This window comes from Neofelis nebulosa, chromosome 1, assembly GCF_028018385.1.
Source record: "Neofelis nebulosa isolate mNeoNeb1 chromosome 1, mNeoNeb1.pri, whole genome shotgun sequence".
NCBI classification, from domain to species: Eukaryota; Metazoa; Chordata; class Mammalia; order Carnivora; family Felidae; genus Neofelis; species Neofelis nebulosa.
This window is the reverse complement of record NC_080782.1, coordinates 99,577,438-99,596,184: the sequence shown is the minus strand read 5'-3', so window position 1 is coordinate 99,596,184 and position 18,747 is coordinate 99,577,438. Positions and strand designations below refer to the sequence as shown.

Here is an 18,747-nt window from a genome sequence, read left to right as displayed (position 1 = left end):
TTTTGGGTCCCAAGTGTAGTACTTGGCATATAATGCTTAATAAATGCTTTAAATGAATAAATGCATAGAAGGATGTGTAATTTAGGACCATGGTAAGGACCATTTTGGGGTTTCTAGTGCTCCTAGCATTGCAGTTCAGTAGCTCAGATGGATTCAGTGGTGAAATTGCTCTTTTAGGTTAATCCGGGAAACTTGCCATCGTTTGTAACATTTCCGTGAGAAAAAATGAAATTCATTTTGTGTTTTAAAGAGCCAACTTTTGGATGAATCTTTAGATCACAATGTACAGTAGTCCCCATTATCCGAGGTTTCCCTTTATGTGGTTTTGGTGGGCGACTCGTGTCAACTCAGGTCTGAAAGCAGATGAGCCTCCTCCTGACGCAGTGCCAGAAGGCCAGCAGTAGCCTAATGGCATGTCATGGTGCCTATGTCATTCACCTCATCGCACGTCATCACAACAAGAGGAATAAGTATAGGGGTGCCTGGCTGGCTCAGTCAGTAGAGCATACTACTCTTGATCTCAGGGTTGTGGGTTCAAGCCCCACACTGGGTGTAGAGATTACTTAAAAATAAAATCTTGAGGGGCACCTGAATGGCTCAGTCACTCAAGCGTCTGACTCTTCGTTTCGGTTCAGGTCACGATCTCACGGTTCGTGGGATCAAGCCCTGTGTCGGACTCTGTGCTAAAATCATGGAGCCTGCTTGGGATTCTCTCTCTTCTCTCTCTCTGCCCCTCTCCCGCTGGTACTCTTTCTCTCTCTCTCTCTCTCTCTCTCTCTCAAAATAATTAAATAAACATTTTTTAAAAATAAAACTAAGAAAATAAAATCTTAAGAAAAAAAGGAAGTGTGAGTACAGTACAATATTTTGAGAGACCACATTCACATAACTTTTATGACAGTACATTGTTATAATTGTTCCACTTTCCTTTTAGTTATGGTTGATCTTACTGTGCCTAATTTATAAATTAAACTTTATCTTAGGTAAGTATGTATAGGAAAAAATATGTATATAGAGTGCGGTACACTCTGTAGTTTTAAGCATCCCCTGGGGTTTTGTTGGAGCATCCCCCCTGCAAATGAGAAGGGACTACTGTAATACTGATTTAAGGACTGCCTATACGTTCCAAAATGCCCCTTGCTGAGTCCTTAGTATTCCTTTTCTAACTTCTACCACTGATTTGACTGAGTTATCCAAAAACAGTTTCCCCCAAAAGTTTAGACTAAGCAAAGAGAATGCTTACATTTTATCCCTTAACAGGTACATCCCATGAGCTGAGTCTGGATCTGTGCCATTGCAGGCCTTTCAAAATGAGCATTTAATTGGTTTTCCTTTTTTTCTCATTAATTTTTTTAAGTAGGCTCCACACCCAACGTGGGGCTTGAACTCACAACCCTGAAATCAAGTGTCTCATGTTGTCCTGACTGAGCCGGCCAGGCACCCCTAATTTGTTTTCCTGACTTCAGCAGTCAACGGGGCAGATGCTTTAGTCAGTGTTTAAAATGGCTAACGCTGGCATGGCGCCTACTATGTGCTGGGCATTGCCTAAATGCCACTACTAGTCAGCATCCCCTGCTTCTTCCCAGGAGCCCCATAAAACCCCCCTCTGACCCTGCACTGAAGTCAGAAAAACCAAATAAGAAAGAGGCTGAATGTGAGGGCAAAACTATCCTCACTTTCCGGAATGGTGCCACCAGATTCCTTTTCCCAGCCTCTAACCAAAGCCGGAAATGGTATAAATGAACCGGCCCCTACAACATGGTAAAGGCCCTGGAGAAAGCACAGTCCGGCTGCAGTGAGGAAGGCCTGGCGGCCACATCCGCCATCAGCTGAGCCCGAGGGCTGCGGTGAGCCAGGTCCCTGCACTAGCACTGGGGTTCTCAGACAGGAGGAGTTAATGGGGCAGGGACAAAGCCACCTGGATAAAATGTGGAACAGGACTGCTGTTTGGGAAAAGAATTTCCACTTAAAAGATTTAAGTAGGTTGAGCAAGAATTGAAAACAAAGGATTCTGTCTGGAGAGGTAGGGGAACAAGGGATGGAGTTTATAGAAAGATAGTAGATCATTTCATTCTTTCTCCTTGGTACCTGTTAGATACAAGAAGGCACAGAACATCTTTGGTCTGAAAAAAAAAATTCATTAGTTTGTCCTGCTGCTGAGAAGTCAGCCAGTGAATTCCAGCCTTTGCAGACTCTGAGCTCTCTCTCCACCCTCCAAGGACTTAATGAGCACGAGGTGACTTGTACTTTGTGTGTCTGTAGGAGTTAATGGCATTCCTTTAATAAGACCAAGGGAATGAATGAACTAAAAGGTTAGTTACTTTATAAACAGATAACCCGCAAAGGAGAGCTACTTTGAGAATGATTTTTGTAAGACAGCTGTGTGTCCGATGCATGGGAAATCATACCCTTCTGCTCGCAAGTATTTGAAGAAAGAATCTACTTATCCAAGGAAAGGATGGTCACATTTTCTCAAATCCCAATGCTAATTTAAGGAAGCTGTGTGCTTTTATCCATACCAGATTTTCATGTGCAGAACTGCCTCAGCGTGGTAAAGGAAAATGGAGAGTCAGGATATAAAGATCTGATCATTGTTTTTGTTTTAGAAGCTTCTGATACCAGATGCTCCTGGTGTATGTCTCTTAGTGCTGTCCAGAAATCTCAGGAAGTTGTCCATTCCTCTGCTCCAGTGTCCATAACATAAGGAGAGAGATGCTCATATTTTATACCCTGTTCTGAGTGACAGCTTGGGAAAATACAGTTATTTTAACCCAGCTGTAATTTCTGCTTGGGTCCCTCTGTAGGTTCAGCATCGAGAGAATTCTTTCTACGGAAGAAACTTTTCCTCTTATCATCAACATACACACTAGCCATTTTTCGCAGAACGATACAGTTTATCTTACTGCCGTAAGATGTATTTGCTAATTTATGACTCTAGAATCTAGAAACTAAAATGTGGTTTTAAAAAAAGTGAAAGAGGGGAGCCTGGGTGGTTCAGTCGGTTAAGCATTTTACTTTGGCTCAGGTCATGATCTCATGGTTGGTTTGATATGTGAGTTCAAGCCCCACATGGGGCTTTCTGCTGTCAGTGTAGAGTCAGCTTCAGATCTTCTGTCTCCCCCTCTCTCTGCCACAACCTCCCCCCCGCCCCCCCATCTGGCACTCTCTCTCTCTCTCAAAAAAGGGCTTTTTTTTTTTTAAGTGAAAGAGGCCAATCTGAAAGGCTACCTACTGTAGGGTTCCAACTATATGACATTCAGGAAAAGGCAAAATTATGGAAACCGTAAAAAGATCAGTGGTTGCCAGAGGTTATTGGCGAAAAAGAAGGGGTGAATAAGGGGAGCACAGGGGATTTTTTAGAGCAGTGAAACTATTACTCTGTATGATACTGTAATGGTGGATATGTGCCATGATACATTTGTCAAAGCCCACAGAATATAAAACACAGAATGAACCCTGACCTAAATTAAGGACTAAATAATAGTGTATTAATATCGGTTCATCAATTGTGAACATATGTATCACACTAAGATGTTAATAATGGCAGTGCGGGATGAGGGGGATATATGGGAACTGTCTTTGCTTTTCACTCAATTTTTTGAAATTTTTTTTGAAAACCTAAAACTCAAGAAAGTATTTAAAAAAAAAAAAAAAGGAGTTCAGCCTCGTAGCATCTCCATGGAGGTGAAGAAGGCAGTGGATGATGATGTGGTCCTACTTAGGTCCTCTGTGGTACCCAACCTGCAGCTTCCTGCAATTTCATTTGAAAATAGTTATCAGCACATTAAATCTTATCTTTCTAGTCATTGTTACTACTACTAGTCTCTGTTTAAAAACAAAGCAAAAAGGGGTGCCTGGGTGGCTCAGTTGGTTGAGCGTCCGACTTCAGCTCAGGTCATGATCTCACGGTCCGTGAGTTCGAGCCCCGCGTCGGGCTCTGTGCTGACAGCTCGGAGCCTGGAGCCTGCTTCCGATTCTGTGTCTCCCTCTCTCTCTGACCCTCCCCCATTCATGCTCTGTCTCTCTCTGTCTCAAAAATAAATAAACGTTAAAAAATTAAAAAAAAAAAAGCAAAAAGAAGAATGTAAAATTAGCCCACTCTCTTCTCAAGAAGTTCCTGTTTTACTGTCAGAGATTCTGTTACACCCCTTCCACACTGCAAACAGGTGGCAACTTTGCCACACTGCAGAGGTCCAAGTACTCTACTTTCTAGGTGTTTTGGCCAAAAAGAGGATTGGTGTTTGCTGCCCCCTTTCCGGTCTCTTCTGACCACTGGACTCACTGACCCCTGCACGAACTCCCAGGCTCGCTTCCTACAGGAGTTCTTATTCCTCTCTATGGTGCGGGAAGGGGGTCAGTTAGCTAATAACCACAACAAACATCTATATGTTGTAGAAAATGTCTCCAGGAACAGCACAAGTAGTGATGAGTAGTTGTTACGACTGACCGGCTGAAGGAAAGCCCACACGTACACATTTACAAATCAAAGAAAGATGTGAACCAGATGCTGCATTTTACAGCGTAGAAAATGCACTTCCCTCTGGAGGGGGAAAAATGTGTCCACCCATTATCTTGCATTCAATTTGCTTTCAATTCACACATGTACCCAGGGAGGCATAAAAAACTGAACTGGCATAAAGGCAGAGGAAATCCATATTCTCGCATGATGTCAGTCCCCTCGTGAACAACATGAAGTCTCCTACCTAGAAGTCCACGGTAAAATCCCATTCAATGCACGTAAAGACAGTACGTCTTTTCTTTTCTGAAGAATGTGTCAAGAAATGGGATGTGGTCTTATTTATATACCACCTGCCCGTCTCAAATGCCAGTAGAGTGAAAAGATCGTCTCTAGGCCTACGATCTGATTGTCCCCTGTCATATTTTTCTGGACTTGATTTCCCACGTGGAAGTCTCATGAGGAAGGAGGAAGTACCACTAGCTCCCTGGCAGGCCACCCAGCTCAGTATTCAGTGTTTGCCTGCTACCAAAACCTTTGTGAAGTGAGCATGACAATTTACCTCTATGGCACCAGAAAGGCGAGGAATACAACCCAGTCATCCCTGATTGTCTCTGAAAAATACCATGGCTTTAGTTATTTAAAGTCTTGCACGTTAATTAAGCTGTGAGAAAGTAGGGAGTTAAGAATCTAAGGAAAATGTGGTCTTATATTTTAATTTAACTCTGGAAGAAGAGAGAAGAGACTTTTCTTCCTGCAATTTCCTTTTTCTTTCTGTTCATGATAAACTGGAACCTATGAGCAAGACAAGAATCACTCATGGTGCTGAGAAACTCACGAGCTGAAGGAACAATGCCCACAGCTGGGGTTCCCTGCCTCCAGATGTGCTAACAAGCATTTGATCATTTGCCTTAATGATGTACAAACCTCTTCGTGGAGACCCTCGAACACTCCCCCGTAGGCTGTTTGCGTCTAAGGCTGCATCTGCGGAGTCACTTTGTCAACCTTGTCTTGTGTCTCTTCCCCTTGCAGGGCAACAGGCTTTGGCTTCTTGAACGCACTGTGCAAAGCAGCGGCCGTCCTTGGAAACTTAATATTCGGCTCCCTGGTCAGCTTCACCAAATCAATCCCCATCCTGCTGGCCTCCACTGTGCTCGTATGTGGAGGACTGGTGGGGTTGCGCCTGCCTGACACACGAACCCAGGTCCTGATGTAATGGGAAAAAAGCCATCCATCCTGCGTTTCTTTCTCCTGCCCTGTGTCAACACTCCTGACTCAAGGCTTCAGATTTTTCAGACACCAAAATGTGGTGAAATATCAGAACACTAACCCTTGCCATCACTAAAATTTATTTGCATACCCTCCTGCCCCTTGTATGTGATTTTGCAGTTTTGTTCATGCGTTGCTGTCTTTCCTAACTGGGATGCTACCAGTGGAAGCATTTTTTAAGTGCCCTCGTCAGCCAGGCCTCCCTGAGATTCTGATCACTGAAGGGTGAGAAGCCTTCGCTGCCCTAAGAAATAGAGCCTCCTTCTAATTTAACATCCACAGGAAATAGAAGTTGGCATATTGTTGCATTTGTGCTGAGGAGAGGGATTCTTTTTTTTTTTTTTTCAATCAGAGTGATATTTCCTGTTTACTTAGCAAAGGACACCCAGCAATTCTTGCTGTTCTAGCAAGGCCTTTCAAAGAAAACCATGTGGCCCCAAACGGAGCTGGGTGGGGCTCTTTCAGGCATGACAGTGAAGGTGACTCTGCTGACAAGAGAAATAAAGGCCATGCCGTTAGCAGCAAAGATCTCAGTGAACTAACTACACAAGCAGGATTTCTGCCCAGTTGAAGTCCTGAAAAATATGCGGAGAAGGAACCGCAGTACTGTGGGTGATTATGGTCCAGAACGTTAGAAAATCAGAGGTCAGAGACAGATCTTCTGCCTCTGTTTACCCCCATCTCCTCCTTGCCCTCGCCCCAGCTGCCCTGTATTTTGCCAGATAGCATATGCAAAGAGAGAAAGCCACTTTCTACAAAACTGGATCTGCCTGCCCGATTCTGCCATTTATTCACACTGTCTCCACTGTAGAGATTCACCCCTAGAGCCATTTGGAAATGCAAAATGATGTACCGCTTTTCTGAAGGACAGTGCCCACCCCCCACCCCACTACCGCCTCCCAGTTGACAGTGGGCTTTCTAGCTGGCAGCACGGACAGAAGTGGGTCTTCTTCCTCGAGCTTCCGCTGGCCATTGTGTTCCTAGCCGCCGCTCTGTGCGGAGTCCCAGCCTGCTTAGTCCACGGGGCCCCCTCTTGCAGACATGGGCAGCATCTCCTGGTGGTCTGGGGCTGCTCCTTTCACCGCTGGAATCTGCCTGGGCCTGGAAGACAGAGGTCCGCAGGACATTCCCACGGGCTCTCAGCTATGTGACCTTCTCACCCCTCGGGGCTGCCCCTCCTCCAAGCTTGTCCTTTTTACCCATCTTCTTTGAAATCCGAAGCCTCCTGGTAGACTCACAGCAGAGACCAGCAGCCAGGAATAAATCCCATATTAAAACAATATTCTTTTTTTTTTTTTTTTTTTTTTTTTTAAACTCCGTCTTGTTAAAGGGTTATCCTTGTTACCTTTTATGGCATTTCTAGCAGGCCACAGCCCCAGGACTCCCCATGCCGGGAAGGGAGAGCCTTTGTTTCCAATAGCCATTACATTCAAAGACGGTCCTAACCCTGAAGGCTGTCTACCTAATCATTCCCCTTCCTAATCGTTCTCCTGGAGCTCCAGATAGCAGAGTTCAGACTCTTGAAAAGCTTCTTTCATTAATGTAGCCATTAATCAACCATACCTCGGAGTAATTCAGGTCTGTAAAAAAGGGCAGTGTGGTGTTGGAGTCTGGCAGGAAGAGGTTGGTTCCCTGGGGAGACCAGCTCAGGGCCCCAAACACCAGGAAAACTCAAACCCCAAATGGCAAAGGTAGCAGGAAGAGGGAAAATCAATAAAGACTGGATGAGATCTCTTCAACTGATACCAGCAAAGGAGGGAAAGAAACACAACTGACTCTCACTTCTGCCTCTGTAATATGATTGTAGAACAAAGATTGCATTCAGTCAACCCAGGAAGGTACCCTGTATATTTTTATTCCATATGTATTCATTTCCCATTGATTTATCTTCTTAAAAGGAGCCATTGTGGAGGCCTGAGTAGGGCTTTTTTAGTTGAATACGGCATGTTTAGTAACAACTGCCAAAGTAAGATGTGTATCTTCATCAACCCATTCCAAAGAGAGAAATGTGCATGGATGTCACTATCTCTAGTCTTCCATGATAGTGAACTTTGCTTACTGGACTATCTTTACTTCCAGAAATGTCTTCAATGTCTGTTGTATCCCTAAATGTGTAAAATATCTCCCAAGCTACAGAGCACGGCAGGTGTAGAGTTTTATATGATAGCTGGTTGGGTCTGAATGAGGTAAACTAGCAGAACCCCCATTTCATGAGACCTGACACCACGCATCCCTTTCAGAAGGGCCCTTCTTGGCCTTCCCGTCACCTGACCCAAGCCTCCCAGGTGGCCCAAGAGGGATCTATTATAATCTTCTGGACAGTCTGCGGTCACAAACCTTCTTGGTCACCACCTTTCCCACCTTTCAGAGAAAATGCAAGTTTTCTCTGCCTCCCTTGCATTGTTCCCATCACCTTGATTTTCTCTGAGAGAGCTCAAGTTGTTCACGAAGTATGTGGCATGGCCTGTCTGGCTTGTTCTAGGGTTAGCTGGATTAAGATAGAGCCACATGATTAAACAGAAGCTCAGCCCTATCAATATAGCAGGCTGCTGGCACCGGGACCTGCAACCAGCGTCTTATTTCATCCACAGAAGGAAGACGAGACTATGTGCCAAAAGGAAAGCCTAGGGAACAGTTCCACTTTCTCCTATATTTCTGACTCCTTTTCTATCTAAAATGTTCTCACTGGAATCAATCTAGAATGCTAAACCCATCAGCCAGGGATCACCTTACACCCAGAGGACTGACCCAGGGAGAGAAGACAGATGGGTCCTGGCTGCTTCTCAATGCTGGATTCATCTTCACAAGCACCAAATAGGTTTAGTTCAGAAACAGAAAAATTCGCAAATGGGCAAGCTGTTTGGGAAGCCCCTAGGAATAGGCCAGAGAATATAGTTCCCATATTGTCTGTGCGGCCAGCTTCCTAGGACTCTCAGCATTATTTCCACTCAGTGCTGGTTTGACAGTTATCATTGCCTGGTCAGGAAAGAGACCCACCGGCAGATGGACACGGTTAGAAGATGCGGTGATCAAAATGCTAGCCCAGAGTCTGTCTCCTATAGCTCTCCTGACTGCTTATTCCCTTTTATTCTTGAAACAGGAAGGCCTAGGCCTGCAGAAACTGAGTTTTTAATTGGTATCACCTAAGTTAGTAGAGGCACCTTCATTTACAAATCTCACCAAATCAGACTTCAGATGTGCAACCAAAACCTGCTTTGTTGCTTTTCTGAATGTCTTTAGATATCATGGGAGAAGTGGGGAAAGAAATGTAGTGACAGAGGGAGAGTCCAAGGTGTCGCTGAGAAGGTTCTAGTGAAAGGAGTATGAGACAGTAAGAGAGGGATTAAGAGGGAGTAAGAGAAAGTTGAGACTTTCTAAACCCTGGGATCATTTCAGAGCCATTTCATGGGAGTACCTATTGATTCCTCCTGCCAACCAAAATAGAATATGATAGTCTCCAATGTTTCTATTTAATATCACAATGGCCTTTATCTATTTCTTTACCTCTTCATGCACTAAAGGCTCTGAAGCTGGAAATGTCTTACTTTGGCTTTTACCTGGTATCATAGAAAGACAAGTGGTCGGTTGTTAAGGTGCATATTGGCTGTGTGTTTTGTTTTCCTTTAACCCCATGTGATGCTGAACCTAGTCCAGTGATCAAACCTACAGAAACACCAGTTATGTGGCAACAACGAAAAGAAACCTACCCCACAGGGCACTCTGAAATGAGCCACACATTTCTTACAGTGTTTGTTTTCTGCCAAACACAGTACGTTTTGAGGAAACTTTCCTCACGATCTGTGTAGTGTAGACAAAAGAAAACTGTCAGTATCTCCTAGACATACGTGTTTCTTTATTGTTGCAGATACGGAGTGCCAGTTCTCCATGTAATGTTCTTTTGCTCCAAATATTGACCATTCCCCTTATCGACAGTGTCTCACCAACCAGACACAGCCATTGCCAGGGTCTCTTTCTCCACCAATACCTACATCCATCTTAGTAATCCTAGGCTTCTGAGTTGCAAGGATCTGGTTCATAGGTCTGTTTAGGGCCTTGATTAGGGCCAGCAAGGGTGGGTGGGGCAAAGAGCTGGGCAGAGCATTCACTGGTCTCTTGTTGTCTCATGTGATTATTCAATATGTGTTTATGGAGCACTTCCCATGTCCTAGGTGGACTTATTGTGCTTCACGTGGACAGTTAACCCTTTTCTGGACTTAAATGAAGGCAGAGGAAATGGGAGTGAAAGAGAAAACGTCTGTAATGGGATCTCATGTTGATCCCCATAACACGTTGAAGTGCTCTCCCCATAAACACAGCGTGTTGTTTTTCCAGATTCAAAAGGGGTAGCCTATGGTGGGCAGTAGAAGAACGACTCAGAAATTGGGAATATCACTGACAGGAGGAGAAAGCCCCTCATTTTCTTGGGCTCTGTCAGAGGAACTACCAAGTAATACTTGGGAAATGAGAGAAATGGAGGCACACATGGTCTTTCTCTAAACGTCTCCACACAAAATCACACTAAAGCATTCCCGAAGGAAAAGAATCTGCAGCAAAGATAGCCCCGTCTTCATAGAGACGTTGGTTTTTCTTCGGAGGAATTCTTTTTATGGTCTGAAAGGAGAGGTGGGGGCTGGGAGGTCTGCTCCAGAGCAGACAGTGCTGGAGTCTTCTCTCCAGAGTGGAGTCAGCACATCCCTCAGCTGTGGCCACACCCCCTTCCCGAGGTGTGTCCTTTCTGATTTTGAAGACTTGTAACTGTGTCAGCTGCCTTTGCAGATATGCCGGAGCAGCTCCCCCACCCCTCCAACCCTTGGCAGATAAACCACCCAGAGAACAGGTTCTGACAGCTAGGGACAGGAGAGTTTTAGATTTCAGTTTGAGTTAAACCAGTGTATAGTTGTTGCAAAGTGTCTTGAAACTGCAAGGACTTTGGGGTTCTGGACCCCGAGGGGAGGCAGAGTGGGGAGTAGTTGTTGGTGACCGGCCCCCTCCCCTCTGGGAGCCCTTATTTCCTTTTTCACCCCCTAACCCTCTCCTCCTTCCCTCTTCCAGGAGTACATACTCACTTCCTTTCTTCCCCATCTATCCTTCTTCCCCTCGCCTCCCGTTGTCACCTCTCGACTCCAGCAGTGTACAAAGGCAAGGCCAAGCTTTACTGGTGCACTAGGGGCTAAAGATTGTGCCCATCCATGCCTCTGGTGGTGGCCCATTGGATGAAGAAGGTGTTGAATGGAGGGGGTCCAAGGGGTATAAGCTCTAGACTGTTGGTTTTGACACAGCTCCCTGTAGTGGGATAGATTGCCAGCTGCTGCTCAGGTCCTGCGCAGGATTAGCTGGGTACCACTGGCATGGAGTGTGAGAGAGGCTCGTCTCTGGGGCAGAAGTCTGAGAGCTTGGCATCTGACTCCTGAAAGACGAGGCAGCCTGCAGCGAGGTTCTTGGAATTCATTGACCTGTGGGAGGGAGACGCACCCCTCTGTGCCTGCACTGGGTCTGCTTGGTGCTGAAGGCTGGGTGCTTTCTCTTCAGAATTACATGCTGACATTGCAGAGGCTGTCCCCACCCTGCTTACGCCACCATGTCCATGGTCCCCTTCCAGCCAAGAGTGCCCAAAACTAGAGGCAGGAGAAAGCAGCCCTCAGCTCTCTCTTCAGAGGGAGTTGAACACCAGGCTAGCAGCCTACCCTGGAAGCAGGGGTGCAGAGTGGCTGGCGGAGCCTGCTCACAGGGACCAAAGTCCTCCGAAGCCCGTGACGTGTCAGGGCAGGCTCAAACCAGTTCCGCAGAGCCAATCCTTTCAGGAATTTTTGGAGCGGGGTGAGAAACACAGCCATTACTGAAAATTATGTAAACTTACACTTAGATCATAAATATGCAAAACTCATCACTTTCTAATGAGTTTACTACACTTAGTATTATCCATGCCCTTGAGGTCATATATGCCTGTTGGATCTGTAGAGTAGAAATACCGTATGTGGGCGTGCTACTGCACACTCTCCCCAACTCCAGGTTCAGTAACATCACGTTTGTGGCTTGAAATTGGCCAGGGTAGGAGTGTTTACACCATGGAAATCTACCCCCAAGGCCACAGATCACTCTGTTAATCATTCGCCTACCTACAGTTCTACCTAAAGCCCTGAGTTGCATAGCCTCCCACTGCCTTGACCCAGGCCACCCCAAATTGGAGCCTGTCGATTTGTGGGGCAGCATTGCCCCTGCACCCGAGGGAAGGAAAGACTTGGCAAGCTCAACCTCATGTCAATTCACAAAGGGTTTCTTTCTGCATCTGCCTTGACTCCGAATAGGACCCACAGTGCCCAGAATCCACTGCTTCCTATGAGGATCGCTCCTTCGGGGAGAATATATAGTCAATTGGCTGTTTTATGCTGTGCAAACAAAACTGAACTCATTTGAAGTTGCACATTGTCTCCCCTTTCACGCCCAAGTAGATGTCCAAGAAGGAAACTCCTTGCTTGCCTTTGACATTCACCAGGCCTGCCTAGGTAGAACTGGATAGATTTGCTTAATCTCACTTCCACCACTATTATTATACATTTATTGGGCCGAATCTATGTCCTAAATCAAACAGAAGAAAAACAAAATGTTCTTTCTTGATATGTGCTTTTATAACATATAAACTGTGGTTATGTATCCTCACCCTGACCCAGGAACATATTGAATAGATCTTGAATCCTTCACTAGTGTCTAGATACTGTAAATAAAGTCCTGCAAGAGTCTTTTTCTTTCAGGTAAACCTTCGTTTTGGACACATGCAAAACCCACGATCCACTGTCCTTTGTAGGGAGATCTTGGCAGTGGTCCTGTCCTTGGTTTTGGCGTTTGGGTGTTTTGTTCTCTCTTGTTTCTTTCCTGTTTTCACTGCTCTGTAAGACTTCCTGCTATGGAGTTCCAGTTACCCCAACTCTACTGTATATATGTGCTGCATGTGTGAACCCCAATAAATTCTGTTTCAGGTTTCTGGAGTTGGCATCTTCAGTACAGCTGGTCCTGTTGCGAACTCATCTCTCTGGTATGCTCCTCTGTGTCTGATTCCCGATTGCCAAAATGTTTGACCAAGTATGTTTTAACAAATGTCCCGAGACATCCATGCGTATCCTTGTGAAAGGGCATGCTCTGTGTGGGGTGACTCGTGTACAGCATAAATCTATCAGATGTGGAAGTGTGTATACATTTCTATGCCAGATACGTCACATCCATGTAACAGCTGCAAAGATATTTAATGTACATTGGATTATTAATAAAAGAGCATTTTTTGCTCCATTATATTCAAATAAGGATTGCTGTGTGACTGACTTCCCTTCCAAGTATGAATTAACCCTTTAAAAATAAATACTTTCTGGGGCACCTGGGTAGCTCAGTCGGTTAAGCATCCAACTTCTGCTCAGGTCATGATCTCACAGTTTGTGAATTCAAGCCTGGCATTGGGCTCTGTGCTGACAGCTCAGAGCCTGGAGCCTGCTTCAGATTCTGTGTCTCGCTCTCTCTCTGCCCCTCCTCCACTTATGCTCTGTTTCTCTCTCTCAAAAATAAATAATATTTTAAATAAGTACTTTCTTTTATATGCGTAGGCGTAAAGAAAACCTGTTTCCTTGATTCAGGCTTATTTGAATGGTTTCTGTGGGCTGGTATCATGGGTGTTAAGGTATCATTGATTTTACAGGAACACTTTCCATTTGTGAGGACCATCAGGAAGAAAATGTTTGTGGGGGAATTTGTGGCAAGGCACATGCCTGTGTTCTCTTGCCCTAGAACAGGAGTCACAACTGAGCGTATTAACTCACTTGTCTGTTGGTGGCTGCTTGGAACATTAGTTTGGGAAGAATGATGAGAAAAGGTGCTTGGACCAAAGGGTGCATTGCCCTCCAATGGGCATTGGACACAGAAACACGGACTGCCTGCCATGTTTACACTTAAAATAAGTACAAACTTTGGGTTTGCTAATCCCAAAAGAATACTTTTGACTGCATGTAACAGAAGACCCAGCTTCAAATATCCGTAGTAATAAAGGGAATTGTTATTTCACGTAACAGAGGAGGCAGGACAATTCCAAGGTTGGTTATGACATAGCTGGGGGACATCACTGAAGACCCAGGTTCCTTCCACCTTTTACATCGGCCATTCTCAGCATACTTGTTTTCATCCCCTCGTGGGCATGAGGGAGCCCCAGCAATGCTAAGCATCAGATCCTCACACAAAAACCTAAGGACCAAAAGAGGGACTCTGCCCTTTTTAGGACCCCTTTTAAGATCCTGGAGAACATTCTCACAATGCTCCAGCAGACTTCCTTCTATGTCTCGTTGACTGGACATGCACCATTTGCCTATTCCTAAACCAATCACTTGCAAGGGGAATATGAGTCCCACAACTGGCTTAGTCTAATCAACATTCCCCTCCCCCTGGAGAGCTCGGAAGAAGTCTCTCTCCCCTAAAACACGTGGCTTCTGACTGCCTGAACAAAACTGAGGTTTGGTGATCAAGAAAGAAGGAAGGTAGCCATTGGGTAGGCAAGCAACAGTGGGCCATGGGTTCTAGAATCATGCTAGCTCACACTGTAGCCATATGCAGCTATTTATAGTTACACTTAAAATAAGTACAACGAAATTAAGAGTTCAGTTCCTCAGTCATACCTAACCGCATTCCAAGATGCTCAGTTACCACCGGCCAGTGGCTACCATATTGGACAGCACAGATACAGAATATTTTATCATCACCAAAAGTTCTGTTGGATAGTGCTACCCTGGAGGTTATGTGCTCACTTCCCCCTGCATGCTGTTCCTTCTCCCGGGCCTGCTCACACTTCTTTTAGGTTTTCTCCCCCAAGACTAGATGCTCTCTTTTTTGCTGTAGCAACCTTGTTCTCCCTTTTCCTTCTCCCCAGCAGACTGGAAATAACCCAGCCCATTGCTCCATATTGGTCTTCGCCTTCCTCCAGCCCCCAGCCCACCAGATTTAGCACCAATGAGTATTTAAGAAAAGTTATCATTTTCCTCCTTTTCCTTTCTTTCCTGTTTCACAATAATACTCTGACATAAGGAGGAAAAGAGGACTCCACAAGCTAAAATCCCCTAATAGTATCAGGGATTATGGCAAGCATGGGAACTCACAAAGAGACTCTGAGGGTATAGATGAGCCTGGCCAAGGATCACTGTGAGATCTGAGGGAAGCATCCTCAAGCCCGGTCTGGACCAGTGGCTGCAAAATCCCAAATGTGAAATTCCTAGAAATCGGTATGCTAAAACGAAGCAACACTAGTCTCGAGGGAATCTCTTTTCCTGCATACTGATGTCTGATACAGTGGAGTTACTGTTATTATCTATATGAATTTGGGCTGCCATAACAAAGTGACACAGGCTGGCACAGGCTTGCACCACAGAAATTTATTTTCTCACAATTCTGGAGGCTAGATGTCCAATATCAAGATGTAAAAAGGGGTGGTTTCTTCTGAGGCGTTCCTCCTTGGTTTCAGATGGCCATCTTCTCTCTGTGTTGTCACGTGGTCTTCTCTTGGTAAGTACCTTTGTCTTGACCTCCTCTTCAAATAAGGGCACTTTAGGACCCACCCTAATATCGTTTTAGGCTGATTACCTCTCTAAAGACCCTATCTCCAAATGCAGTCACATTCTGAGGCACTGGGGGGGTTCAGACTTCAACATATGAATTTCAGGGGCACACAGTTCAGCCCAGAACATTATCCCCAGTGCTACTTAGTTTATTGTGTATGTATATTGTGTATAGAATTGTATGGGGTGTGTATTGTGTGCCGAATGTGATTGAATTTGCCTGTGGTCACACAGGAACAGAGCAAGGGCTTTGTGTATGTGTTCACTCTTGTGTGTACTGTTTATTCAGAGGGGGACATAAAGAGAGAGATTGGGGAAGAATCCATGGGCCCAGCACTCCTAAACTAGAAACAAATTACTCTAGGGAACACCTCAGGGCAGGCTAGCCAGCCTCTGAGGCCTGTGTCACACGGTTCTTAGACTAGTGACTCTGCCTTCTGAGGCTCTCTGTTTACTAAAACTCCAAATGCGACCTGCTCTGTCTGTACCATAATTTTCTCTATTCCTGGGCGTGATGGCTGCGGCATTCCCCACTCCACCACAGCCTCTGAACAAAGCAGCCCCTCTGTGGGCCTGTCCTGGTGAAGCGTCCCCCGTGACTGTGACCAGCTTGGTGCCCTGGTTGGCTGCTAGGGCAGCCGGGGGCGGGGCACTCCCGGAGCTTGAGTAAACAGTGTCAGCCTGGAACTGCCACAGTCCCTTTGTTCAGTGGGGAGAACAGATGCTCCGTCCTCTCCTGTAATTTGCAATCCAGACACCAGGTGGAGAAGTGAAAACCACAAAGAAGAAAAGTCTTGAAGGAAGGCAGGCTCCAGCCCTGCAGCTGCTGGAACCGCCTTGGGCCAGAATGAATGATGATGTGGTCTGGCAGCACAGAGGACACGGTAAGGCCCGGCCCTGAGTCCCAGTGCACCAGCGGCCACCCGCCTTCAGTCATATTTCTGCGTCCACTGCTGAAAAGCCCACAGGGCGGCTGAACAGACCATACCTACAGCAGCTCCACCCCCCTCACACCTGCTCACCCCTGTATCCTTGCTCCAGAAAAAAGCCCTGTAGACTGAGATGTCCAAGGAAGTCTCACCAGCAAATTCCATTTTGGCTGGGGCTGTAGGGAAAGTTACTGCACATTGCAAAAGCTAAGCAATTTGTAAGTTTCCCCTAAGCCTCTTCTGGTCTCGGAAAAGAATGGACATGTACCACCGCAGGCTGGGGACTTTGCTGTGCTATTGACCTTAGGCTAGAGGATGCCTGTGGCCTCTCATCTCCATTAGAGGACCCCTATAGCACTTTCTGAAATGGAGGAAGCTGGGGCTTTTCCAGACCTCAAAGTCGCATTTCTCGGTCCACACAGGGGACTGATGAAACTTCCAATGGAAGGTTCCACCATCGCTAAAAGCATGAGTTTGAGTAGGGTCAGTTCCAAGTTTGGTGGGAGGGGGTGGCAGTGGGGGGTTCCTCCTTAAGAAAATTATAACCAGAAAGTTAGCTACCAAAGTAACTATTTAGAATGAGAAAAGAATTTCCCACAATTTACAAAGCTTTAAAAGTTGACAAATATCAGAGACCGTAGCAAAATCCCAGAAAAGTAATATAGTGTCTTCATTAATTAACTGCCTGACACATCTCTATAATTCTTTTTCTGTATTGTTTGCATATTCTCTGATTGCCTCTTCCTCTGGTAACAGTTTTGTGATATCATTGTCTAGACAGAGAATAGAAAGATAAAAATTAGTTTTGATTACTAACGGTTTTTACTTTTGAAAGTGTCTTGTTTCTTCTCCATTTCCCACATACTTCCTGTGCTGAAGACAGAGATGGCTTCACATTGGCAATCCAATCTCTGGCTCTGTATGTTCAAGTCACAAAGCCAGGCAAGTAGGCACAGGGGGCGGCAGGAATATTTCCAGAAGCCATTCCTTCAGTGAGACAGCTAGCAATAACTTAACAATCACAGAAGTGATCGTGAGCCACATCAATGTATCTCACCAAACCCAAACTAAATCTCTACGCACCCCAAATGCCCAGCTCCACCCGGGGCAAGTGTGAGGGAGAGAAGACAGAGTAGAAAGATATGGTAGTTTTAACTGACTAAGGAAACAATCTATGAATTTTGCAATTATTTCTTTAGTTTTGCAAATATTTGAAGCACATACGACCATTTGAATACTGTTAGGAAGCACTTGTTAGGACCCAGTGCTTCGAAGGGGCCCATGCAATGGGGGCCTTGAGGTTTATATTTCATTAGCTTCGTGGTAAACACTCTTGTGAGTTTCAGAGTCACACAGATGTGGGTTTGAATCCTGACTCTGCCACTTAGCAGCTATGAAGGCACGGAGGAAGCTACAATTAGTCTTCCTGTGTGTTCATTTCTGCAACTATACGTTAGAAGTGATGTTTGTGTTTCCCCGGGATTTTTAAGTATTAGGAAAATGTATATAAAAAGTTCAGCAAAGCACTTGGTGCAGGTCCTCAGTAAAGGGTAGCCAATATGATCAGCATGATGGGCTCAAATCTGCTCCTGGAGGCAGGTCTGCACTTCCCTCCGCTATGGGGACATTGAGGTGCAGTGATGATGGGAGCCAGATCCTCTTGGTTTGCTCACACAGGGTGGAGCCCTGACGTTGTCTGGTTCTCACAAGGCTCCATACAGGATCAGGTAACTTCTGGCTTCTACTGTAACAGGCAGACCTGGCAACAACTCCCAGTGACTCACCTACAACCCCCAACCCAGCTGAGAGCCCTCCTCCCACAAAGGCAGCGCACACAGCGCCCTGCCTGAGAGACTGGATGCTCAGCTCCACAGGAGGGCCTCCGGCAGCCAGGGAGAAAAGGCAGGAGAAGTGCTGGCACAAATACCAGGATACCAGGACCCTCCTGACTCCAGCGGTCCACGGGTACACGGTGTAGACCTGGCATTGCCCATCCACAGCTACCTCTTCCCGTGGGGCCCGGGGCTTTGCCATCCATCCTGCTCCAGACACAGAACGTTGTCTACGTCTTTCCCACATACAGGAGCCTTGCTTCCTCAGGACTAAGAAAAAGACCAAAGAGCAACCGTTCCAGCCGGCCAACCTAACACAACAGCGAAGGAAGTGAATAATTTACAGGGAGGAACGAGGGCCGTGTTAAGTGATCCCTGCACACAGGAAGGCACAATGGTGACACATGTATGGAGCCTGACGTTGTGCAGGCCCCACAGGGGACCATTTGGAGGCAGTAAAGTGGTGCAGCACCAGCAGGAATTAGGAGCTTAGTCTCTAGACTCAGTCAAATCTAAATTCAAACCTTTACTTCTCCACTACTAAGCCGTGTGGTCCGAGGCAAGTTGATTACCCTCCCTGAGCCTCAATTTCCCATCTGTAATAGAGGGATACTTATATCCCTGTTTGAAAGGACAGAATGATATAATGCAGGTGCTTAGCACCCTGTCTTAATGATGCC

The 18,747-nt window shown here is 45.8% G+C and overlaps 1 protein-coding gene across 1 annotated transcript in view; it reads left to right on the top strand.

Annotated features, from left to right (window-relative positions):
• Positions 1-13,020, top strand: part of SV2C (synaptic vesicle glycoprotein 2C) — a 232,759-nt gene extending 219,739 nt beyond the window's left edge. The window contains exon 13 of the mRNA XM_058729253.1: positions 5,489-13,020. Coding sequence (XP_058585236.1) covers positions 5,489-5,672 — 184 coding nt within the window. The 3' untranslated portion in view covers positions 5,673-13,020. The remainder of the gene's footprint in view (positions 1-5,488) is intronic.
• The last annotated feature ends 5,727 nt before the right edge of the window (positions 13,021-18,747 follow it).